A 26,530-nucleotide genomic window follows, 5' to 3' on the forward strand; every position below is an offset into this window, starting at 1 on the left:
CCCTGGCGCTTGGAGACAGCAGTGCTAACCACTGTGTCGCTGTCAAAGCTAGACTCAATGATGGTGACCGTCATTGATTGTTGTAATAACCCATCTGGGGAAGAAATCTGCTCTCCTTACCCAGTCAGGCCTACATGAGTAAAGTAAAGTAAAAGCTTATTCATTAGTCACAAGTAAGGCTTACATTAATGAAATTACTCCAGACGCAGAGCAATGTCCTGATAGGCCAATCAACTCGAGGACAATTAGCAATGGGCAACAAACCTTGCCTTGCTGGCAATGCCCACATCCCATGAAAGAATTTTAAACTGTCCTGCCTTTGATAAATGCAAGTCGGAACTGGCACTGGAGAGCTATGACACAGCAGCACTTGCCTCTGAGTTCATCCCTAATGTTTCCATCGTCTTTTCAAAGGGAATGAAGCAGACATGAGCTTCAGAGATATCTGACCACCATCTAGTTAGGTAGTTCCCTAAAACAAATGGAATCTATTTACAAAGGCAATACATTTGTACAGGGGATGACTGTTACCATGTCTGACATATCATGAACCTGTGGGGAACGTTGCATAAGATAACAGAATATACAACATAGAAACAAGTCACTCAACCCAAGCAATTCATGAAGGCATTTGTGATCCATTTGAGAATCCTCCAATTCCTTCTCATCTAAACCTATCAGCATAACTCTCTATTGCCTTCTCCTTCATACGTTCATCTAATTTCTTCTTAAATACATGTGCACTATTCACCCCAACTATTCCCTATAGCAGTGAGTTCTACATTCTCACCACAGTGTAAAATAAAACGTTTCTTTTTAATTCCTTATTTGGCTTCTTGTTGACTATCATAACTTTTGGTGTGTAGTTTTGCTCCAGTGTAAACACTATCTCTCTGTCTCTTTGTCTGCCCTATCAAAATCTCCCATAATTTTAAACATTCTCTCTTCCACCTTCTGCCGTCGGGAAAAAGATACAAAGGTCTGAGGTCACGTACCAACCGGCTCAAGAACAGCTTCTTCCCTGGTGCCGTCAGACTTTTGAATGGACCTACCTCGCATTAAGTTGATCTTTCTCTACACCCTAGCTATGACTGTAACACTATATTCTGCACCCTCTCCTTTCCTTTTCCCCTATGTATTCTATGAACAGTATGTCATGTCTGCATAGCAGGCAAGAAACAATACTTTTCACTGTATACCAATACACGTCAATAGTGAATCAAATCAAAAATCAACTCTATTTAGGTCACATCCCAGTCTTCTCTTTTAAACACTAAAAGGTCCAGCCTATTCATCCCATAGGAATAGCCTCACAGCGCTGGTAACCCGTATTAGTGTCGCTCTATCCTTATGTACGGCAAGAAGTCTCACAACACCAAGTTAAAGTCCAATAGGTTTATTTGGAATCACAAGCTTTCGGAGCACTGCTCCTTCATCCACTCACCTGATGAAGGAGCAATAATTTGAAAGCTCGTGATATCAAATAAACGTGTTGAACTTTAACCTGGTGTTGTGAGACTTCTTATTGTGCCCACCCCAGTCCAACAGCGGCATCTCCACATCATGGTTATCCTTAAGTAGACCTTTTCAGTAAATCATCATAGTTGACCACAGTTACCTTACCTTAAGCCAGCAACCATTCATGGGAATTGGAGTAAGTAATTCAGCTCATCAAATGGTTTAATTATTCAACTAAATCAGGGATAATCAGGCACTGCGTGTTGAACAATTGACTAATCCCTCAGCCAAGATTACGTGCTCAAGTCTCCACTGACTCAGAGGTGAATGCTATGGCCAATACTCCTATTACACAAACCTTTTGATCTCAAGGGCAGCACGGTGGAACAGTGGTTAGCACTGCTGCCTCACAGTGTCAGGAACCCAGGCTTTCCGGCTCGAGTCACAGATGGAGTCTGTACGTTCTCCTCGTGTCTGTGTGGGTTTCCTCCCACAGTCCGAAAGACATGCTGGTTAGGTGCATTGGTCATGTTAAATTCTCCTGCAGTGTACCTGAACAGTGCTGGAGTGTGGCAACTAGGGGATTTTCACAGTAACCCCATTGCAGTGTTAATGTATGCCTACTTGTGACACTAATAAATAAACTTTAAAACATTAAATATGCCTGATCAAACATGCACAGAGATAGCGGACACTAAAAAAGATTATTGCATACCTCTCATGGTGAGAACGCACACCTACTTGTGGATATTTTGTGGTCCGCCTGTATGTGTTTCTTAACCTGTGAGTGTACAGCTGTGGCAGTGCAACCCCTTCTCTCCATCAATGCACCATTCTGTGAATGATGCATCCAACAATGAGGATGGAGGGGATCACGGCTAAGAATACCTCCAATTGTTAACTGTGCAGAGTGGCCTTCCTTCCAATAATCCTCCAGATGAGTGAAAACTGATGAAGGTTTCATGATATAAAGGATAGAATGACAGTATGGATTCTAACTGGCATCCTACTTAGGCCACTAATGGCAGATGTCTCAGGATGGCTGTCTTAGACCTGTCTGAGAACAGAAAAATACACATGTGGAGTAGCAAAGTCCTACTTTGCAGCTCTTACCTCTCTCCAAGCATACCTTGTCATAACCACAGGTGTACTAAGATAGCTGGTTCCATTAGAATTCATGTTTTATTTGAAGAACATAAGAGAAATTAAGATAAATCAATGCCACTCAATCTATTAAAACTCCACTTTCTAGTCTACAGACTCTCACAGTCCCAAACTTCAATCGTATTTTGAACATCTCTGATATACCTCTGGGGAGGGGAGTTTGTGCATTAGTTTGTTGCTGTCTCTTTGTCTATTGTCTCTCATAGAATTTCAGCACTGTGGGGTGGCACGGTGGCACAGTGGTTAGCACTGCTGCCTCACAGTGCCAGGGACCTGGGTTCAATTCCCAGCTTGGGTCACTGCCTGCGCGGAGTTTGCACATTCTCCCCGTGGCTGTGTGGGTTTCCTCCCACAGTCCAACAAACATTGGCCACGCTAAATTCTTCCTCAGTGTATCCAAACAGGCGCCAGCATGTGGCCACCAGGGGATTTTCACAGTAACTTCATTGCCGTGATAATGTTAGTCTACTTGCGACTGATAAATAAATTTTACTTTACTTTTTAATATGTGTTCTGCTGGTCAATTGTATCCTGTCAAGAGTCATTTCTTACTGAATGAAAAACAATGAAGGTCCCCTTATTTTCTCCTGTATTAATAATTCTCACATTGAAGAATAGAAAATTCACTACAAGATGTTTTCTGATCCACTCTCATCCCTGCAGAGCAGCTTCACCCAGCATGAACCCAAACTGGGGCTTCATGCATACAATCTCCATAGTATTTTGTTCATAAAGTTCATGCTTTCCCCATCCAGCAGACGAGGTAGTTCACAGCAGAGCATTATGTCTTTAATCTCTGCACTATGTCTCCTAAATGGACAACACAGTGGTGAGCACTGCTGCCTCACAGCGCCAAGGACCCAGGTTCAATTCTGGTTTCGGGTGACTGTCTATGTGGAGTTTGCACACTCTCCCCGTGTCTGCGTGGGCTTCCTCTCACACTCCAAAGATGTGTGGGTTCGGTGGATTGACCATGCTAAATTGCCCCTTAGTTTCCCAAGATATGTTGGTTAGGTGTATTAGCCATGTGGTTGCAGGGATAGGGCAGGTTGGTGAGCCTGGACAAGATGCTCATTCAGAGAGTTGGTGCAGACTCGATGGGCCTAATGGCCTCCTTCCGCACTGTAGGGATTCTAAGACTCTGAATTTTGCCTATTAGAAAACAAAACACCATGTTCAAGAATATATATGTGTTTGTTTGGATCGCAGTTGAAATTTAGGTTACTTTGAACCTTCATTGCTGTGGTACTATTTGTTTTTTCTTTTAAAGACAGTTGCATTGCCCAATGCAAAGTCACAGTGACTCTTTTGATTATGTTTTAGCTATACTACCAGTTTGGACAAGAGCTGGGGAAAGGTAGCTTTGGTGTCGTCGTTCAAGCTACACAGATCTCCACAGGCACAACATGGGCCATCAAGAAACTCAACAAGGAAAAGGTAAGACGCTTACTAAAGGACTTATTCACATGTTTGATGGTTCACTGTGCCACCATGGTTGGGCCAGGTTGTCTGCTGTACAGACAAATGACTGAGGACGTGGCCTGGAGGTAGATGTTAAAGTAAACTCTTCCTCCTGATCAAACATGCTATGAACGTACTAGGCTGTTGTTCTTTGTCTTTGTGTCACTAAGTTGTCACAGAAGAAATGGCAACCATTCATATCTGGGCCATGGCACTCTGAAAACATGCAAATAAGGGAAACCACAACCCCTGCTGTCTATTGCACTGCAGGAACAATGAATACAGGGGGTGCCTGTTGGGCCCAATGCTTGGAAGAGGGACATGGAGGCAGAATTGGAAGAGGGATCCCTGCGGACACTCGCTCAGTATTTCACTGGAGTGTCATTCCAAAAATGCCAGCTTTACTAACAATGCCAACAGCCCAAAGGGGGAAGGGGGCGGGTCAGATGACTCTCTAGTGGGGGGAGGGAGGCAGGTCAGATGGCTCCCTGCTTGGGGGGGGTGGGGGGGAGGGAGACGGTTCAGATGACTCTGGTGGGAGGGAGATGGGTCAGATTGCTCTCTGGTGGGGGGGGGGGGGGTGGAGGGGGGGAGGAGCGGGGGCATCCAGTGCCACTCTGCGTGCGATCGGTGGGTGGATAAGGGGGACAGTAATGTTGTGAGAATGGGGCAATGTCTGTGGGGGCCAGGGGGAAGCATTATCCAGCCCGGGAGCGATGTGGCAGGGTAGCGTTTTTCTGTTTTTTTCACTGCGCATGTGCAGTTGAAGGCTCCGATCGGAGCAGCAGCGTTTCGGGTGCAATAAGCTCCATCCACAGGCTTCTGCTGCGCCATTCAGAATCGCTGATTTTTTTGCAGGCAGAGTGTGTATGGGAGTGCTGGAGAACAGGTCTAAAAGTCGGATCTGAAACACTCCCAGATTCGGCACTTAGAATCAAAATGGTAAAATCGGGCTCAGTATTCTGAATGCAGCTTAACCAACGTTTCACATAACTGTAACAAAATTTGCCAACTTTTATACTCGATGCTCCGTCTGATGAAGGCAAGCGTGCCGTATGCTTCCTTCACCATCTTCTCCACCTGTGCTGCCACTTATAAGGATCTGTGGACCTGCACGCCCAGATTAGCACTGTTGCCTCACAGCATCAGGGACCCGGGTTCAATTCAAGGCTTGGGTCTGTGTGGAGATTGCACATTCTCCCCATGTCTACGCGGGTTTCCTCTGGATGCTCTGGCTTCCTCCCACAGTCCAAAAGATGTGTGGGTTAAGTGGATTAGCTATGCTAAATTGCCCCTTAGTGTCAGGGGGACAAACTAGGGTAAATGCATGGGATTATGGGGATAGGGCCTGGGAGGGATTGTGGTCGGTGCAGGCTCAATGGGCCAAATGGCCTCCTTCTGCACTGTCGGATTCTATCTCTGTGTGTGTGTGGCTATGATCCTGATGGTTCTGCCAATACATGGTACTTGCAGCAGGGGGTCACTGAACCATCAGGATCATAGCCACACACACACAGAGATAGAATCCGACAGTGCAGAAGGAGGCCATTTGGCCCATTGAGCCTGCACCGGCCACAATCCCTCCCAGGCCCTATCCCCATAACCCCATGCATTTACCCTAGTTCGTCCCCCTGACACTAAGGGGCAATTTAACATAGCTAATCCACTTAACCCACACACACATCTTTGGACTGTGGGAGGAAGCCAGAGCATCCAGAGGAAACCCACGTAGACATGGGGAGAATGTGCAATCTCCACACAGACCCAAGCCAGAAATTGATCCAGGAGAAGAGGCTCATTTTACACCTCAGTTTCATGAACCCAATGGCAGAGCCCCTACCATTACCTGATTAATTCAAACCAGAAAGGTTCCTTTCTCAAGTGTTGTATTTAAACTGTTTGATGTTCTGGAGATTGGCTGAGACTCCTGTTCTTCCTGTTTCAGGCTGGAAGCCAAGCTGTTAAAATGCTGGAAAGGGAGATTGACATCTTGAAGAAGGTGAACCATGAACATATCATTAAACTGGAAGAAGTTTATGAGACCACTAAGGTACTGGATTTCAAGTTAAGAAATGAGGAAAGTGAGCTTTGGACTTAGTATGCTACTCACTCAGTACATCCTAGCAACGGTTTTGTTTTGATTGCTGCCAATCTATTGTGATAAACTTGTTTTCCAAAAAACTGGGAGGAACCATCAGAAATATTTGCAGATCAACACTTAAGAACATATTATTAAAAGGAGGAAAGGACTTGCATTTCATATTGCACCTCATCAGGTCTCTCAGGATAGAAATTTACATTGTTATAGAATTCCTACAGCACAGAAGGAGGCCATTCAGCCCATCAAGCCTGCACAACAACAATCCCAACCAGGCCCTACCTCTGTAACCCCATGTATTTACCTGCTAGTCCCCCTGACACTAAGGGGCAATTAACCTGACCCGCACATCTTTAGAGTCTTAGAATCATTGGGATAGGAGGACTTTCAACTCCTGGAGCCTAATCCATCATTCAGCCAGATCATTGCTGATCTGTACCTCAGCTCCATCACCCACCTTGATTCTATAACTCTTTAGCCCTGACCTAACAAATATCTGTCATTTTATTTTAGTAGACAGTTTCAACAGCTCTTTATGGAAAAGAACCCTAGAACCATTGAATGTTACGGGTTCTGAAAGAGGCCATTCAGCCCATCATGTCTGCACCATCTAAACAGTAAACTAGCTGCTCCTTTTAATCCCCCTTTCCAGCAGCTGGTCGGTAACTTTGAGGGTTACAGCACTTCAGATGCAGATCCAGGTACCTTTTAAATGAGGTGAGCATTTCAGCCTCTGCCATCAAAACAGTCAGTGAATTCCAGATAGTTTTTCCTCATTTCCCCTCTAATCCTTCTATCAATCACCTTAAATCAATAGCCACTGGTAACTGACCCCTCAGCTAGGGGACAAGTCTTTCTTGCTTATCCTATCCACGCTCCTCATAATTTTTTACACTTCAATTAGGTCACCCCTTAGCCCTCTCTGTTCTAAGGAAAATAACTCGAGTGTTCCAGATTATGTAGGTGACCTTTCCACTGTGTTTGTAATTCTAATTTTCACCAAGTTATTTATTTCACTTCAGTTTTCCCTCCTACTCTGAAGCAGATGACTGTTGATGGGCTATGGTTCCCCTCATAGCCCTCAGTCACTCCTTCAAAGGGTTCATTCTGCAAAGCCAACTTTAACTTTCGGTGATGGAGAATGGGCAATATTAGATTGGCTGCTCATTATATAACTCGCCTGACTTTCCTTTGCCCTGTGGATGATGGCTGATTCAATGTCTTGCCCCAATATCATGGAAGCTTAAGATTTGCCCCTATGTGTGGGATCAGCAGGCTGTCCAACCTCGGAGGGCACAACAGTCAAGACTGGTACACGTCTCACCCAAAGTGCACACTTCCTCATTTAAGGAAGAGACAATAATTGGGAGTGGTATTCCTTGGCTTTCCCCTTGAAGAACAGGACATTTGGGCTTGTTATAAGGCTGAATGTTTAGGCCTCGATGGGGCAGGCACGGACGTGGGCGAGTGTGTAGCCGCACACGTGCCGGCTGGTTTGCTGGCTTGTGGGCTCCATCCCACCCCTGGGTGATTTTCCTGGATGTGCAACTGGGAGTGCAGGGTGGGGGTCAAGCAGGGGTGGGAGTGTGGATAGGACAAACTGCCCACAAGCAGTGGGTAACCAATTCAATTTACCATGAATCTAGGTGTATAAGTGGAGCCAGCATAAAAGACAAATTTTCCACCCTCCCAAAACGTTTTATTTTTGAATGTACTAGCAGTTGGCCACCTCTCAGTCAGGACAATGTTATACTTTCGTTATTGTCAGCCTTAATTTTTCTCCCCACAAATGTATGTTTTATTTCCTGGTCACCCCTTATAACTGTGTGTGAGGGATTAAGCAGGCGATATAGACTATGTTGCAATGGACTTTAATACACGTCCACAATGACAATGCAAAACGCTGATCATTCACACTGCCCGTTATTTTTTATACCTGCTGTATAAGTTGACCCCTGTTTTTTTGTAGGGAATTTTCAAGACTTCATGACTTATACACTGCCATTTACAGCATTAAGACTTATTATTGGAGGTGGACTGGAATTTTTCTGTGGGCCTCGAGATCTCTGGAGGCTTTGGGGAACAGGTCTCTCAGCAGCAAACCAGGGGTTTGATGCACCTGACAGGCTTAGCTGCCCACTCTGTCTGCCTGGCTTAAGCTGCAGCCTCTGGCCATCCAGTGGAAAGATTTCCCTCCCCACCCTCTATCTAACCAATGGTATTGAAGACAATTTTTTTTTGTTGAAGTTAAAAAGATTCAAGGGGGTGTTGGGGTGAACACTCTCCCACTCACCTGCAATAGCATGTGGCTGCTTCTACCAAGTAAGAAGTCTCACAACACCAGGTTAAAGTCCAACAGGTTTATCTGGTAGCACAAGCTCTCAGAGTCTTGCTCCTCCTTCTTCCAAGCCAGAGGAGGAATAGTTTTGGCCAATTGAGATCCCACCCACTGTCCTTAATTAGATGTTGGACCCATCCATTGGGCGATAATTGGCCAATTTGAGGAAAATCACAGTAAAACATTGTTCCCCACACAATGCAAGCTTTTACTAAAATCACACGAATAAAACTCCCTCCAACACATCCACCTCACCTCATGAAATCCAGTTTGTCGTATAAATTTGTAATTATGTTTAGCACTGTATTCCAGTGTCTCAATTGTATCATTTCTCAGAGAAATCCAGTTTACTTATTTAACAGATCTCAAATTCACATAAGAATCAATTAAGTGAAAGGTCTTGAGGGCGAATTTTAGAAGTAACTAGTTACTTTGCACTAAAAGGTGCCAAATGCTGCCTATTTACAATATCTTGTTGCTAGGGATATAGATGGCTGGTTTTAAACAGCACCGGAACTCTAAAATTTTCTAATCAGATCTAACTATGGAGTGTGCATTTGCAGCGGGAAGCGCTGCCCCTAGTGTTGTAAAGTCAATAATTGCACCCTTTCTCTTTCAAGGCTTTCCATTGGATTCGAGTTGAGGCCTCAGCTATTCACTAACAACTATGACAGTGATATAGAGAGCCATACAGTGGTTAGCATTGATGCTTCACAGCGCCAGGGACCCGGGTTTGATTTCGGCCTTGGGTCACTTTCTGTACGGAGTCTGTACATTCTCCCCATGTCTGCGTGGGTTTCCTCCGGGTGCTGCCATTTCCTCCCACAGTCCGAAAGACGTGCTGGTTAGGTGCATTGGCCATACTAAATTCTCCCTCAGTGTACCCGAACAGGCGCCGGAGTGTGGCGACGAGGGGATTTTCACAGTAACTTCATTGCCTTGTTAATGTAAGCCTACTTGTGACTAATAAATAAACTTTACATTCAGTTTTGCTGATGACACAAAGATAAGGCTGCATTGCAGGCAGTATAGACGGAGGCATAAAATTACAAAGAGACATTAATAGATAAAGTGATTGGACAAAACTGGTAAATGACTTTCAATGTGGACAAGTGTGAGGTCATCAACTTCACAGCTAAAAACGATCAGGAAACTTTCTCAATGTTGAAAAGTTAGAACCAGTGAAGTTAAGAGAATTAATATTCCATGAACATTGATTAATAAAAATATAATAAACAGGTCTAAAGAATGGTCTAAAATGCTAAAGGAATGCTAACTGGGGTTTATATGAAGTTGATAAGAACACAAGAAATTAAAAGTCATGCTACTACCATACAAAGACCTGGTTAGGCCCCACGTGGAGTACTGCATTCATCTCTGGTCACCACACCTCAGGAAGGATATATAGGCCTTGGAAGGAGCACAGCATGGAGTTACTCAAACAAAACTTGGACATCAAGGGTCAAATGATGAACAAAGAGTGCACAAACTAGGATTGCATTCTCCTGTAATTTTAAACATTAAGGGGTAATTTGGTCAAAAATTAGGGGTGATTTTATAGAGGTCTATAAAATAATCAGGGGCATTGGTCAGGTAGATAGTCAACATCTTTTCCCAAAGGTAGGGGAGTCTAAAGCTAGAGGGACATAGATTTAAGGTGAGACGAGAGCGATACAAAAGGGTACAGAGGGGCATTTTTTTCGCACAGAGGGTGGTGTCTGGAACGAGCTGTGAGAGGTAGTAGTAGGGGCAAGTACAATTCTGTCTTAAAAAGCATTTGGACAGTTACATGGGTAAGATGGGTATCGAGGGATATGGGTCAAATGTAGGCAATTGGGGCTAGCGTGGTGGTAAAGAAAGGGCAGCATGGACAAGTTGGGCTGAAGGGCCTGTTTCCATGCTGTAAGCCTCTGTGACTCTATAATAGATAGGAGGGATGGAGAGAAACTATTTCCACTGATTGGGGAATCTAGAACGAGGTAACATAACCTAAAAAGTTAGAGCCAGACCCCTTCAGGAATGAAGTTAGGAAACACTTTTACATGTATCGCTAGAAATGTAATGCTCTCTTTCACATTTGCTAATTTGATTCCTAATCAATTGTTAATTTTAAATTTTCAATTGATAGATTTCTGTTAAGCAAAGCTCTTAAGGAATACAGGGCAATGGAGTTAAGCCACAGATCAGACATAACCTCACTGAATGGACAGGTTTCAGGTGTTAAGTGGCCGGCTCCTATTCCTGTTACCCTATAGGCACATTTACCTTCAATAATTACAAGAGTATTTTTCACCCTGCTTAAAATTTAAAGTTTATTTATGAGTGTCACAAGTAGGCTGCAATGAGGTTACTGTGAAAATCCCCTTATCGCCACACTCCGGCGCTTGTTCGGGTACACTGAGAGAGAATTTAGCATGGCCAATGCACCTAACCAGCACGTCTTTCAGACTGTGGGAGGAAACCGGAGCACCCGGAGGAAACCCTTGCAGACACAGGGAGAACATGCAGACTGCACACACAGAGTGACCTGGGAATCAAACTCAGGTCCCTGGTGCTGTGAGGCAGCAGTGCTAACCACTGTGTCACCCCCACAGTTCTCCAGTTAGAATAATAACTGGAGATTTTTACCATTTCAATTAAACTTCCTGCATCGCTCCTTGATAAAAAAATAAAAAGTTCTAGTCTGGGAGGTGATTGCAAGGGTTACTTAACTCCCAGTGAGAATAAATTGCAAAACTTATTACATTCTGTCTAATAGGCAAGAAAACAAATCACTTCGTTTAAAATCTAAGCATTGTTCCAAAATGGAACCACTTACTCTAATGGGCTTAATGCAGAACACTATTACAAAACGTGATTAAACATTGACGCAGATCCATCTATCTTCTTAAATAGGGGCACTGTATTTCCGGCAATCTGACTAACTAGTGGTTCAAAGTCACGTAGACCTGCATTCGATTCTGGGCTGTCTTGAAACACCCTTTGAAAGATGAAATGCCTTTTCCCCCAGTCTTTCTCTGAATTTCCACAGCGTTCCTCTAATCATTTGGATAGAAAGCAGCTCCCATTTATCACTTACTTGATTTCACGTCTTCAAAATCAATTGTTTCGCCAAACTACTTTTTATTAAAAGCAAAAGCTGACACAATTCTCAGTCATATTTGGGTAGAAGCTTACGGCGTGTGGTAGTCATCACGTGTGATTACAGTTTTTACCGCAATTCCTATAAGCTAGCATCTCCTAAAATCTCAAGCTGAACTTTTGGAATTCTCTGCTTTTTGCCCAGTTATAACTCAAGTTTAAGATTAAGTTTTAAACTTTATTTATTAGTGTCACAAGTAGGCTTACATTAACACTGCAGTGAAGTTACTATGAAAATCCCCTAGTCGCCACACTCCGGCGCCTGTTCGGGTACACTGAGGGAGAATTTAGCATGGCCAATGCATCTAACCTGCATGTCTTTTGGACTGTGGGAGGAAACCGGAGCACTCGGAGGAAACCCATGCAGACACAGGGAGAATGTGTACACTCTGCACAGATAGTGACCCAAGCTGGGAATCGAACCCGGGTCCCTGGCTCTGTGAGGCAGCAGTGCTAACCACTGTGCCACTGTGCCACACTGAGGTCTCGCATTGTCCCACGTGCAGTAAGATATAGTTTTGCCTCAGGTCTTCCATTCCTAATACAGAAGCAAATACTAAACACACAGCAAAGACTTATAAAGTCATTCATACCACCAGAGAGAATTAAATCGGTCTCAATAACCATTAATTACTATGAGCGAAATGTGAGTGTAATAGGAAAAGAGTGGCCAAAAATCAGCAGCTCATAATCCATATCACCGTTCCACCTCTCAGTGCCCTCGAGTGCTGTTGCAGTCTGAGGGACCAGGAAACTATGAGACAGCTGATGATACCAGTGAGTTTTCCAGTGCATTTCTGGCAGCCGCCAGCTCATGGCAGCCTGAAACTCCTTTGGAGGGGAAGGGGGAGTAGGGTCGACCACAACACCTGGCCATGAACACCTCAACCCTTTCCCTTGGTCTCAAAGCTCTGGAGCCTTGTTTCAACATAAAAATGAGATCTGCATTCAGTTTAGACCGCACCAGGACTGTTTAAAAGAAAGCCTTCAACCAACTTAGCAGCCGCCCCAACTTAAATACCAATTGGACACTGACCTCTACACTGCTGATTCGATCAATTTGCTCCTACCTTAGGCCCATATATTGGGTACAACAAAGTTAAGTTTAAAGAGCTTCATAAACCCAACTGCTCCAGTCATCAGTGGATGAAATGAAAGAGCTGTAAATGGCAGGTACAAGAACATGGCAGGAGCATGTATAGATGAGGTTTGGTTACATCTGCCCCTCTTGGTCACCCTACCTTGCCATTTAAATCCATGGACAGAAAATAAAGCGGATATCACCTGATGGTTCCCACCTAATTGTCCAAGCTCAAACAAGGAAGAATTGTGTTCCTTCGTGTGACTTCTGCAACTGGTGATGATCTGCCCGTCTCTTCATCACGCTGTTAGATAGATACCAATTTATTTAGTTACATGATGGAGTTAAGGTCCATGATGGGGTTGATGTGAATGAAGGTCCTTCAGCACATTGTACCTCCAAGTGGTGGAAGAAGCATTTAGGTTCTGACAATTTCCTCTTCTCAACCTTGCAGTCTAGGAGGGGTGAGATCAGAGGGAGGGTAGGACGTCTGATTGAAACTGTTGTCTTTTCACCCTCCTGGTGAGCTCAAGCTAGGTTTTGACAGATGCCATGGGAATGTGTTGGCCACCCACACTGTAGCAATGGTAACGTATGACGAAAACCTCAGATTAGAGTTAATGATTTTATTTTGTTTATTAGTGTCACAAATAGGCTTACATTAACACTGCAATGAAGTTCCTATGAAAATCCCCCAGTCGCCACATTCCGGCGCCTGTTCGCGTACACTGAGGGAGAATTTAGCATGGCCAATGCATCTAACCTGCATGTCTTTTGGACTGTGGGAGGAAACTGGAGCACCCAAAGGAAGCCCACGCAGACACAGGGAGAACATGTAGACTCTGCACAGATAGCGACCCAAGCTGGGAATCGAACCCGGGTCCCTGGCTTTGTGAGGCAGCAGTGCTAACCACTGTGCCACCGTGCCACACTGAGGTCTCGTATTGTCCCACGCGCAGTGAGATATAGTTTTGCCTCAGATCTTCCAATTCCTAGTACAGAAGCAAATACTAAACACACACCAAAGATTTATAAAGTCATTCATAGTCACCACACTCTGCTGCCTGTTCGGGTACATAGGAGCCCTACGTGCAGACTCGTTGGGCCGAATGGCCCATTCAGTGCAGAATGAGGCCATTCGGCCCGTCGAGTCTGCACTGACACAATCTCACCTAGGCCCTATCCCCACATATTTACCCCACTAATCCCTCTAACCTACGAATCCCGGGACACTAAGGGGCAATTTCATAGAATCATAGAATCCTACAGTGCAGGAGGAGGCCATTCAGCCTATCGAGTCTGCACCAACCACAAATCCACCCAAACTCCCATCCCCATAACCCCATCCTAGTCCCCCTGACACTAAGGGGCAAACACCACACCAGGAATCAAACCCAGGTCCCTGACGCTGTGAGGCAGCAGTGCAAACCACTGTGCCACCATGCCCCCATTAACATGGCCAATGCACCTAACCCGACTGTGGGAGGAAACAGGAGCACCCGGAGGAAACCCACGCAGACACGGGGAGAATGTGCAGACTCCACACAGACAGTGTGAATTGAACCCGGGTCTCTGGCTCTGTGAGGCAGCAGTGAGAACCACTGTGCCACCATGCCGATCTTGTGTATAAAGCTGTTGTTCTTGTTTAATTTTTTACTCCATTCTTAAAGTTACAAAGCTAATGCTTAGAGAGGACCAGGCAAACCCAAATCTATTCCTTTCTCTAAAAAACAAATGTAAAATTCAATTGAATCCAATTTACTGTCCCAACAAGAGAGACAAACAAGATCCAAGTTGACCAGATAAGACATCACACCCCATTTTAGGCTTATAAAGTTATTGTTGAGTGATCCACACATTTTTAAGTGTTTGTTTCAGAGAAGCTATGCCCTTTTTTTGCCTCTTGACTTATTCACCACTATCCATCATAGAATCCCTACAGTGCAGAAGGAGGCCATTCGACCCATCAAGTCTGCACTGACAACAATTGCACCCAGACCCTAATCCTATAACACTCATAGTTACCCTACTAATCCCTCTGACACTAGAGTTAATTTAGCCTGGCCAATCAACCCGCCCATCTGATGTCTTTCAGAGAATTTAGAGGACAGTAGTTCAACGCCTGGGTTAGAATCAAGTCGAAACTGTAGAATGTAGTCTAAACTCCTCTGTGCCAAATGTGAGGATCCTGAGTAATATTCCTATTGTCAGCATGTTAAAAAAAATTTCACTAAAATTAAAAGGAGGTCTTATGGTACAGTGAGTAGTGTCCCTACCATGGACCAGAAGCTCCGGGTTAGAGTTCAACACCAGTTGACCACAGAAGGAGCATTCAATGCGGTTCAACAGGCCAATAATCAGCTCAGGAATCCTTCCACCACTTTCTTCCACCGTTCCCCAAGGGTTGACAAACGGTGTGGGTGCGAAGATTCACTAACAAAAAATTAAAGCAAAATACTGCAGATGTTGGAAAGCTGAAATAAAATGGGAAATGCTGGAAAATTGCAACAGGTCTGGCAGCATCTGTGGAGAGAAAAACAATATTTTGTGTTTGTATGACTTTTCTTCAGTGCTGAAGAGAGGTGGAAGTGCTGTTGGAGAGAGGAGATTGAGGAAAATCGAAGGTCAGGGAGAGGTTGGAGCTCTGGAGAGATTAAATAACAAAGATGTCATGGCTACACAGCAAAGGGAGTGGTAACAATAGTGTTAAAGACTAAGGCAGGTGTTAATAGTGGCATAATACTATAGTGGAGGTCGGTCACCAGTGGCGTGCCCCAGGGATCTGTTCTGGGACCCTTGCTGTTTGTCATTTTCATAAATGACCTGGATGAGGAAGTGGAGGGATGGGTTGGTAAGTTTGCTGACGACACGAAGGTTGGTGGGGTTGTGGATAGTCTGGAAGGATGTCAGAAGTTACAGAGGGACATAGATAGGATGCAAGACTGGGCAGAGAAGTGGCAGATGGACTTCAACCCAGATAAATGCGTAGTGGTCCATTTTGGCAGGTCAAATGGGATGAAGGAGTACAATATTAAGGGAAAGACTCTTAGTACTGTGGAGGATCAGAAGGACCTCGGGGTCCGGGTCCATAGGACTCTAAAATCGGCCCTGCAGATGGAGGAGGTGGTTAAGAAGGCGTATGGTGTGCTGGCCTTTATCAATCGAGGGATTGAGTTTAGGAGTCCGGGGATAATGATGCAGCTATATAAGACCCTCGTCAGACCCCACTTGGAGTACTTTGCTCAGTTCTGGTCGCCTCATTACAGGAAGGATATGGAAAAGATTGAAAGGGTGCAGAGGCGATTTACAAGGATGTTGCCTGGATTGAGAGGCATGCCTTATGAGGATAGGCTGAGGGAGCTCATTCTTTTCTCCTTGGAGAGACGTAGGATGAGAGGAGACCTAATAGAGGTATATAAGATGTTGAGGCATAGATCGGGTGGACTCTCAGAGGCTTTTCCCCAGGGTGGAAATGGCTGCTACGAGAGGACACAGGTTTAAGGTGCTGGGGGGTAGGTACAGGGGAGATGTTAGGGGGAAGTTTTTCACACAGAGGGTGGTGGGCGAGTGGAATCGGCTGCCGTCAGTGGTGGTGGAGGCAAACTCAATAGGGTCTTTTAAGAGATTCCTGGATGAGTACATAGGACTTAATAGGATGGAGGGTTATAGGTAGGCCTAAAAGGTAGGGATACGTTCGGCACAACTTGTGGGGCTGAAGGGCCTGTTTTGTGCTGTAGTTTTTCTATATTTCTATGTTTCTATAAAGGTCAGACAGCAGAACAAGAGTCAACACTTTCTGAAAGCAAAATTGGGAACAAATTAAAGACTGACTCTGAGGGTGGGGGGAGGGGGGGATGGAAAAAATCATAAGAGAAGACAGAGCTCTTAGTCTGCAGTTGTTGATCTGGATGTAAATCCAGAACGCTGTAAAATGTTGCCAGACCAGCTGAATTTCCTGTTTTTCTTTTTTGAAAAAAGGACATTTATTTTCTTGTTCCACTTATTGATATAGTAGGAAGTCTCACAGCACAAGGTTAAAGTCCAACAGATTTATTTGGAATCACGAGTTTTTGGAGTGCTGCTTCTTCATCAGGTGAGTAACCTAATGAAGGAGCAGCGCTCTGAAAGCTCGTGATACCAAATAAACCTGTTGGGCTTTAACCTGATGTGAGACTTCTTATTATGTCCACCCCAGTCCAACGCTGACATCTCCACATCATCACATATTGGTCGGACTTCACTCGTTGATGTGAGGTGAACTATTGGATAAGTACAATCGCTCACCAAAGGATACTCCATTTTTCTCCATTTCTCCTTTCTGCTTTAGAAAGTCTACCTTGTCATTGAATTCTGTGAACTCGGGGAGCTGAAGGGCGTTCTGGAAGAGAAAGGCCATTTGAGCGAATCTGAAACCAAACACGTCATTTCCAGCTTGGCCAGTGCCATCTTTTATCTCCACAAAAATGGTAAGATGCCCTGTACAACCGTAACAGTTGTAGCATTGTGACTAACACTGACCAACAACCTTCTAGAGCTTGACACATTCTGTTTGCATCTGTTGTTGTCATCCGCTGCTGGTCAAACCCAAGAATGTTATTTGTCCGCCCCCTCTCGAAATATTAGTAAGGAAAATCACTCCATGTGACAGTTCACCCATGTGACCTTTGATCTGCAATATTTACAATGGGCGGAATTTTCTGGCTGTGCTTGACTCAAACCGAAAAATCCCATCCGAGATCAAGGCAACTTTGCATGGTCCGTGTCCCGCCCATTACAATTCCCGTGGTGAGGGGGGAACGGGAAAATTCCCCCCCATTGTAACAATTGCCAACTTAACATATTATGCAGCAAAAACTATCTGTAACTGTATTGCAGCACATTTCACAAAAAATATTTGTAACTTTATAGCGGCACATCGAACATTTTCAACATATTCTTGAAATTGAAAATTAGGAATAGGACTTGGCCATTAGCCCCTCGAGCCTGTTCATGGCTGATCTGTATCTCAACTTCATTTATAACCTTTTTTCTATTGTCCTTAACACATTTATCTAATAAAAATTTATCAATCTCCCGAGCCTCAATGGCTTTTTGATGGAGCCACCGCCAGATGTTTACAATCATCACAGAATCCCAGTGCAGAAAGAGACCATTCAGCCCATTGAGTCTGCTGTCTGACTGAGCATCTTACCTAGACCCATCACCAACCCTATCCCCATAACCCCATGCATTTACCCTGCTAATCCCCATATCCTATACATCGTTGGACACAAAGGGGCAATTTAGCATGGCCAATCCACCTAACCCGCACATCTTTGGACTGTGGGAGAAAACCGGAGCACCCGGAGGAAACCCACACAGACACGATGGGAATGTGCAAATTCCACTCAGACAGTGACCCGAGGCCAGAATTGAACCCAGGACCCTCGCGCTGTGAGGCAGCAGTGCGAACCACGGGCCGCCCCTCATTACTATGAAGAAGTGCTTTTGTGCTTCCCGGCATCATCCTTGAACAGTCTAGCTCCAATTTCAATGTTATTGCCCCTCCCCTTTCTGGATTCCCCCACCAGTTGAAATAATTTCTCTCTATCTACCCATTAACTCCTTCAGTCAACTTTTAAACACCCCAATTAGATCACTGCTTCATCTCCAAATTCAGGGACTCAGATATTGAGGCTGTCATTCTAACAGTTTAATAACATTATACAACGTAGGGGGTCATTTTGTCAGGGTTATGGACCCTCATGAAAATAGACAAAGCTATTTCCCTACTGTATCAGGTATAGAACCATGGAATTCTTAAGTGCAGAAGGAGGCCATTCGGTCTATCGAGTCTGCACTGACTTTCCAAAAGAGCATTTTACCCAGGCCCACACCCCCGCCCTATCCCTAGAACCCATGCATTTACCATGGCCAATCCACCTTACCTACACATCTTTTGGACATAAAGGGGCAATTTAGCATGGTCAATCTATTTAATTGGCTTCTTTTTGGACACCAAGGGGCAATTTAGCATGGTTCAGTGCGAGTACAGTTACCCAAGTCAAAAGCCCCAGGCTGGAAACAGGAGTATATAATCGACACTGACATGTTGAAGCTGCTATTGTTTGGATTGACTTGTTAAACTGAGCAAAGCATTGCAACACTCAACCGTATAAACCACGGCAATGGACTAATGCAGTCTCTGCATGACTGTTGGGGTCAGGTGAGGAAAAGCATTTCATCTTAATGGGCCACATTGTATGGACTACGGAACCTGCTATATTGTTAAAATAAATCTAATTTGAATATATCTCAAGTAGCTTATGCTAACAGATTTCATGTTCAAATATAGGATTTATGCACTGTCACATCTCGAGGCTTAAGAAACATCAATATTCCACAAAAAAAATTTGGAAACTGCTGCAGTTAAATGTTGGGCTATTATTTTATTCGTTCATGAGGGGCAGGTGTTGCTGACAAGGCCAGCATTTATTGCCCATCCCTAATGTGCTTTGGGAAGATGGTGATCATTGAACCACTGCAGCTTATGTGGGCTATGGATTTTCATAATCATTTTGATACAAGCAAGTGGCTTGCTCGGTCATCTCAGAAGGCAGTTAAGTGTTCACCACATTGCTGAGGGTCTGGAGTCACATATGGGTCTAACTGAGTAGAACAAAGAACAATACAGCCCAGGAACACGCCCTTTGGCCCATCAATGCCTGCGCCGATATACGGTTTCTATCCTTCTGTTTACTTCCCATTCATGTGCCTATCAAGAAATGCCTTGAACATTGCTAACGTGCCTGCTTCCACCACCTCCACTGGAAGTGTGTCCCAGGCACCCACCGTCCTCTGTGTGAAAAACTTTCCCCCCATGTCTCCCCTAAACTTTCCCCCCTCACCTTAAACCTGTGTCCTCTTGGAGTTGACCCTCACACCCTTGGAAAAAGCCTCTGACTATCCACCCTATATATGCCTCTCATAAATCTGTAGACTTCTATCAGTTCGCGCCTCAGTTTCTGTCTTTCCAGTGAAAACAATCCAAGTTTATTCAACCTCTCCTCTACCTAAAACTCTCCAGACCAGGCAACATCCTGGTAAACCTTCTTTGCACCCTTTCCAAACCATCCATGCCCTTCTCATAGAAATCATAGAAACCCTACAGCACAGAAAGAGGCCATTCGGCCCATCGAGTCTGCACCGACCACAATCCCACCCAGGCCCTATCCCCTACATATTTACCCACTAATCCCTCTAACCTACACATCTCAGGACACTAAGGGGCAATTTTAGCATGGCCAATCAACCTAACTCGCACATCTTTGGACTGTGGGAGGAAACTGGAACACCCGGAGGAAACCCACGCAGACACGAGGAGAATGTTCTGGTAGTGTGGCAGCCAGAACTACACACAATATTCCAAATGCGGCCTAACTAAAGTTTCATACAGCTGTAACATAACCTGACAACTTTTATACTCAAGACAGATTTCCTTCCATAAAAGATCTTGGTGAAACAGTTTGGGTTTTTATGACAAATCAGTTGTTTCAAGGTCAGCGTAGTGGATACTAGCTTTATTTACTTATTTAATTTACTGAATTCAAATTGCATGGTTGGGATTTGAACTCACACTTCAAGATTACTTGCCAACTGGTGAGTGAGTTACTGGTCCTGGAATATAACCACAATACCGCTGGATCCCAGAAATCAAAGCACATTCACACAAGTTAATATACATTAAAAAGTCCTGAAACAAAAAGGGGTTAAATTATAAATGAGTGATAAGGCGTTGACGTGTTTCACCACAGATCAAAAACAATAAGTAATTCTTTATACTGCCTCAGTAATCAATGAGCAAATCACACCCATTGTGTATAAGACCCAGGGTGAGCATTAATTACTTGGTGCTATTATTCAAAAGAAGTTGCGCAGTTCAATTAAGCGAATCCAATGTTGCTCCAAAAGTTGACTTATTTGGTGCTTGGGGAAGAAAGTGGTTCAATATTTCATTCTGACCTCACCTAAATACAGTACAAACCATCCGGCCTAATGAAAGGCAGGAGAGCTATACGACGGAACATGCAAAACATGTTGCCAAAGAAATTCCATGAGCCAGCACAATCAGGCAACATTTTAGATTGTAACTTTACTGAAAATTGCAATTAAATGGAATCCTTGATTTGATTTATTGTCACATGTATTGGGATACAGTGAAAAGTATTGTTTCTTGCATGCTATACAGCCAAAGCATACCATTCATAGAGTACATAGGGGAGAAGGCAAGGAGGGGGTGCAGAAGGTAGTTATAGCTATGGTGTAGAGAAAGATCAACTTTATATAAAGTAGGTTAATTCAAATGTCTGATGGCAGCAGGGAAGAAGCTGTTCTTGAGTTGGTTGGTACGTGATCTCAGACTTTTGTATCTTTTTCTGACAGAAGGAGGTGGAAGAGAGTATGTCCGGGAAGTGTGGAGTCCTTGATTATGCTGGTTGCTTTTCTGAGGCAGCAAGGAGTGTAGACAGAGTTAATGGATGGGAGGCTGGTTTGAGTTATGGACTGACTCTTGTTCATGACTCTTTGAAGTTTCTTGCAGTCTTGGACAGAGCAGGAGCCATACCAAGCTGTGATACATCTGGAAAGGATGCTTTCTGTTGTGCATCTGTAAAAATTGGCGAGAGTTGTAGCAGACATGCCAAATTTCCTTAGTCTGCTGAGAAAGTAGAGGCGTTGGTGGGCTTTCTTAACTATAGCATTGGCGAGATGTTATATTTAAAGGGTGCTAACCTAGTGCAGCTTTAGTAATACAGCTAAAAATGAGTTTATCAACAACAAATTATATTAATATTAATATAGCACATTTACTGTAATAAAGCATTCAAGGCGGTTCACTGAAGTGTCACAAAACAAAATGGGACATCGAGCCACATATGGAAATAATTAGGTCAAATGGTCAAAATCTTGGTCAAAGGATTCGTTTTTGAGGAGCGTCTTAAAAGACGAAATAGAGATAGAGAAATGGAAAAGGAATTTCGGAGGTTGTGGTTTAGGCGACTGAAGGCATGACCACCAAGAGTGGGACAGTTAAAGTCAGGGATGTTCAAGAGGCCAGGATTAGATGAGCTCAGATATCTTGAAAGGTTGTGTGGCAGAAGGAGTTTAGAGAGATAGGGAGAGGTGAGACTGTCCTGGGCTCTGGAAACAAGTAGGAGAACTTTAAAAATCAAGATACTGCTTGACTGGAAGAGGACATTCTCTCTTCCATGTTTTTCTGTCAGGAAAAAGATACAAAAGTCTGAGATCATGTATCAATTGAATCAAGAGCAGCTTCTTCCCTGCTGTCATCAGACTTTTGAATGGACCTGCCTCGCGTTAAGTTGATCTTTCTCTACACCCTGTGACTGTGACACTACATTCTGCACCCTCTCCTTTCCTTCTCCCCCATGTATTCTATGAACCATATGTTTTGTCTATATAGCGCGCAAGAAACAATACTTTTCACTGCCAAAAGAGAAAATACTGGAAAATCTCAGCAGGTCTGGCAGCATCTGTAAGGAGAGAAAAGAGCTGACGTTTTGAGTCCAGATGACCCTTTGCCAGAGCTTTGACAAAAGGTCATCTGGACTCAAAACGTCAGCTCTTTTCTCTCCTTACAGATGCTGCCAGACCTGCTGAGATTTTCCAGCATTCTTTCTTTTGGTTTCAGATTCCAGCATCCACAGTAATTTGCTTTCAATACTTTTCACTGTTGTGAATTGTCCCAATACATGTGACATGTGACAATAATAAATCAAATTAAATCAAATCAAGTACAGGGTTGATAGTTGAACGGGTGCAGTTAGTGCCCAGGTTTTGAATTACTGAGAGCGGAATGTTGGAGACCTGTCAGGAGTGGGAATGGTCAAGTACAGCGGTAATAAAGGCAAGAGTGAGGGTTTCAGCTGCAGATGACCTGGCCAGGATTGGGTGATGTTACAGAGGTGGAAGCTGGAGATGTTAGTGATGGGGCAAATATGTGATGGGAACCTCATCCTGGTCTGGCAGCAATGGCTGAGGCATTGAACAGGTATTTTGTATCGGTCTTCGCAGTGGAAGGAGAGAAAAGAGCTGACGTTTCGAGTCCAGATGACCCTTTGCCAGAGTGGAAGGTAGAGGTCAGCATGCCAGACAACAACAGCACCCCCTTTGTCGGCAGGTTTGATGACAAAATTGAGGTGGGGCCTGAGGGAGCGAACAGCGGAAAGCTTGGAAGGAGAGAGGTTGGAATGTGTGAGGGGGCAGAAAAATTAAGACAGCCAATACCCCATCAACAGTTCACAATGAAAAGATTGAGGGCAGGTAATTCTCCCGGCAGGGGTGTCCAATTGGAGGCAGGATGTTGGAGGCCCGTAAAAGGATCTGTAGAACGGGGGAAGGAATTTTGCCCGAAGAAGTGGGCACGGAGATGAAGGTGACGAATGAAGAGTTCAACATCATGTCGAGCACAGAATTCATTGAGGTGAGGAAGTAAGGGTACAAAGCTGAGTCCTTTGCTGAGAACAGTATGCTCAGCCTCAGAGAGCGAACGTCGAGGGGTATGGTGAACACATGGCAAGGGTTGGAAGAGATGGGGTCCGAGGGATTGGACCTTTTGGAGGGTCTAGGATGGGCAGTGGTGTTGATGAGTTGTGAAGCTTGTGTTCCTTAAAATGTTTCTAAAAATATATAAAACGAAAAAGAATGGCTAAAATAAACATTGGTCCTTTAGGGGGCGGGGGGTGGGATGTAATAACTGGAAATGAGAAAATGGCTGAGGCATTGAACAGGTATTTTGTGTCGGTCTTCACAGTGGAAGACACAAATAACATGCCAAAATTTGATGACAGGAAGGCTATGGCAGATAATGATCTAAAAACTATTATCATGAAAGAGGTAGTGTTGGGCAAGCTAATGGGGCTAAAGGTAGACAAGTCTCCTGGTCCTAATGGAATGTATCCCAGGGTACTAAAAGAGATGGCGAGGGATATAGCCAATGCACTAGTGGTAATTTACCAAAATTCACTGGGTGGTTCCCGCTGATTGAAAACAGCAAATGTGATGCCACTGTTTAAAAAAGGAGGTAGACAAAAGGCGGGTAACTATAGGCCAGTTAGCTCAACTTCTATAGTAGGGAAAATGCTTGAAACTATCATCAAGGAAGAAATAGCGAGGCATCTGGATATAAATTGTCCCATTGGTAAGACGCAGCATGGGTTCATGAAGGGCAGGTCATGTTTGATTAATTTGGAGGAATTCTTTGAGAACATTACATGCAGTGGACAATGGGGAACCTGTGGATGTGGTGTGCCTGGATTTCCAGAAGGCATTTGACAAGGTGCCGCATCAAAGACTGCTACATAAGATAAAGGTGCACAGTATTATGGGTAATGTATTAGCATGGATAGAGGATTGGTTAACTAACAGAAAGCAAAGAGTGGGGGAAAATGGGTGTTTTTCTGGTTGGCGATCAGTGACTAGAGTTGTCCCTCAGGGATCAGTGTTGGGACCGCAATTGTTTACGATTTACATAGATGATTTGGAGTTGGGGACCAAGTGTAGTGTGTCAAAATTCGCAGATGACACTAAGATGAGTGGCAGAGCAAAGTGTGCAGAGGACGCTGAAAGTCTGCAAAGGGATATAGATAATCTAAGTGAGTGAGCGAGGGTCTGGCAGATGGAGTACAATGTTGGTAAATGTGAGGTCATCCATTTTGATGGGAATAACAGCAAAATGGAATATTATTTAAATGGTAAAAAATTGCAGCGTGCTGCTGTGCAGAGGGATCTGGGTGTCCTTGTGCAGGAATCTCAAGGAGTTGGTTTGCAGGTGCAGCAAGTAATTAAGAAGGCAAATGGAATTTTGTCCTTCATTGCTAGAGGGATGGAGTTTAAAAACAGCGAGATTATGTTGCAGCTGTATAAGGTGCTGGTGAGGCCACACCTGGAGTACTGTGTACAGTTTTGGTCTCTTTACTTGAGAAAGGATATACTGGCACTGGAGGGGGTGCAGAGGAGATTCACTAGGTTGATTCCGGAGTTGAGAGGGTTGGCTTGTGAGGAGAGACTGAGTAGACTGGGGCTATACTCATTGGAATTCAGAAGAATGAGGGAAGATCTTATAGAAACATATAAGATTATGAAGGGAATAGATAAGATAGAAGCAGGGAAGTTGTTTCCACTGGCAGGTGAAACTAGAACTAGGGGGCATAGCCTCAAAATAAGGGGAAGCAGATTTAGGACTGAGTTGAGGAGGAACTTCTTCACACAAAGGGTTGTGAATCTGTGGAATTCCCTGCCCAGTGAAGCAGTTGAGGCTACCTCAGTGAATGTTTTTAAGGCAAGGATTGATAAATTTTTGAACAGTAAAGGAATTAAGGGTTATGGTGAGCGGGCGGGTAAGTGGAGTTGAGTCCATGAAAAGATCAGCCATGATCTTATTGAATGGCGGAGCAGGCTCGAGGGGCCAGATGGTCTACTCCTGCTCCTAGTTCTTATGTCCCAAGCATCCAGGTTTGGTTTCAGACTGTTGGTGGGAGAAGGATGGAGTAGGTAGCTGGGAAACTGAGTTTGGAGCGAGGACACAAAACAGTGGGCGGTATTCTCTGGTCCTCTCTGTGGTGTGTTTCTTGGTGGCGGGAGTTGGCCCACCATCGGCGGTGGTGGGATCTTCTGGTCCCGCAGCTGTCAGTGGGGTTACCCATTGAATCCACGGGAAAATCCCGCCCAGTGGTTTCAGTTGTCCCAAGATTTAATCCCATGTCACAGAGACTAAACCTTTTTTATGCAGAGTGTCTAGTTCACCAACTGTGAGTACATGATTTTAAATAACTGAAAACTACTTTAAAAAGACTTTTGCATTTGTTGATTACATTGGTTTACAATAGTCAGTTTCTTCGTAAATTGAAAAAGAACTTCCAAGCTATGACAACATATCTGTTAGTGCCTTGCATTTTAAAAAATGCTTTGCATGCTCTCCTTGTGTCTGCGTGGGTTTCTGGGTGCTCTGGTTTCCTCCTACTGTCCAAAGATGTGCGGGTTAGGTTGATTGGCCATGCTAAATTGCTCCTTGGTGCCAGGGGGATTAGCAGGGTAAATATGTGGGGTTATGGGGATAGGTGTCTGCTGGGTGGGATTGTTGTTGGTGCAGACTCAATGGGCAGAATGGCTTCCAAACCCGTCATGCGATTAATCCAATCCAGGGGATTGGCCGGTGGGGGGGGTGGGGTGGGGGGGGGGGGGGTGGGGTTGATGATGTGGGCAGTTGGGGAGGGTTTGGGTGTAGGGATGGGGACTGCGTTCTGATATTACAATTTTTTTAAACCCACGGAATAACTTGCATAAACTAAATTTAACTCTGGAAGTAATTTGTTCCTGAAATTTCGCTATCTTTTGCACAGGTGTGGCTTATTTTGGGTGAAAACAAGCAGCCTCGAGAAATCTGCAGGTCAGAGTGTCCTGTTTATATGGTGAAGAGGGGGGCATTTCCTCCTCCAGGTTAGATGATCAAATTGGCTGAACTAGGGCAGCGTTGGCAAAATGTAATGTGCATGAGATTGCCTAACGATCATACCTAACAAACTATCTATGGGAAGCTCTGAGCATGTGCCATCGAGTGCCATCGATGAGATGATACAAAGAACACTCGAGAATTCAAGGCCCAGAAATTTTCAAACAGACCAGGCCAGTGAGTAAGACCAATGAGGATGCATCCTTCTTCCCAATGCCTAGTGGCCTCTCAGGGGAAGTTGTCCATCTATTAATCCCTGTGATGTGTATTCATCAATGGTTG

At 44.4% G+C, this 26,530-nt stretch overlaps 1 protein-coding gene across 1 annotated transcript in view; it reads left to right on the forward strand.

Annotated features, from left to right (window-relative positions):
- The window catches only part of LOC144507557 (serine/threonine-protein kinase 33-like), a 100,158-nt gene that overhangs the window by 51,916 nt on the left and 21,712 nt on the right, over window positions 1-26,530 (forward strand). Inside the window, exons 2-4 of the mRNA XM_078234699.1 lie at window positions 3,946-4,059; window positions 6,029-6,133; window positions 17,069-17,207. Of these exons, the coding sequence (XP_078090825.1) occupies window positions 3,946-4,059; window positions 6,029-6,133; window positions 17,069-17,207 (358 nt within the window). The remainder of the gene's footprint in view (window positions 1-3,945; window positions 4,060-6,028; window positions 6,134-17,068; window positions 17,208-26,530) is intronic.

The sequence above is a fragment of the Mustelus asterias genome, chromosome 19 (assembly GCF_964213995.1).
Source record: "Mustelus asterias chromosome 19, sMusAst1.hap1.1, whole genome shotgun sequence".
Taxonomy (NCBI): Eukaryota; Metazoa; Chordata; class Chondrichthyes; order Carcharhiniformes; family Triakidae; genus Mustelus; species Mustelus asterias.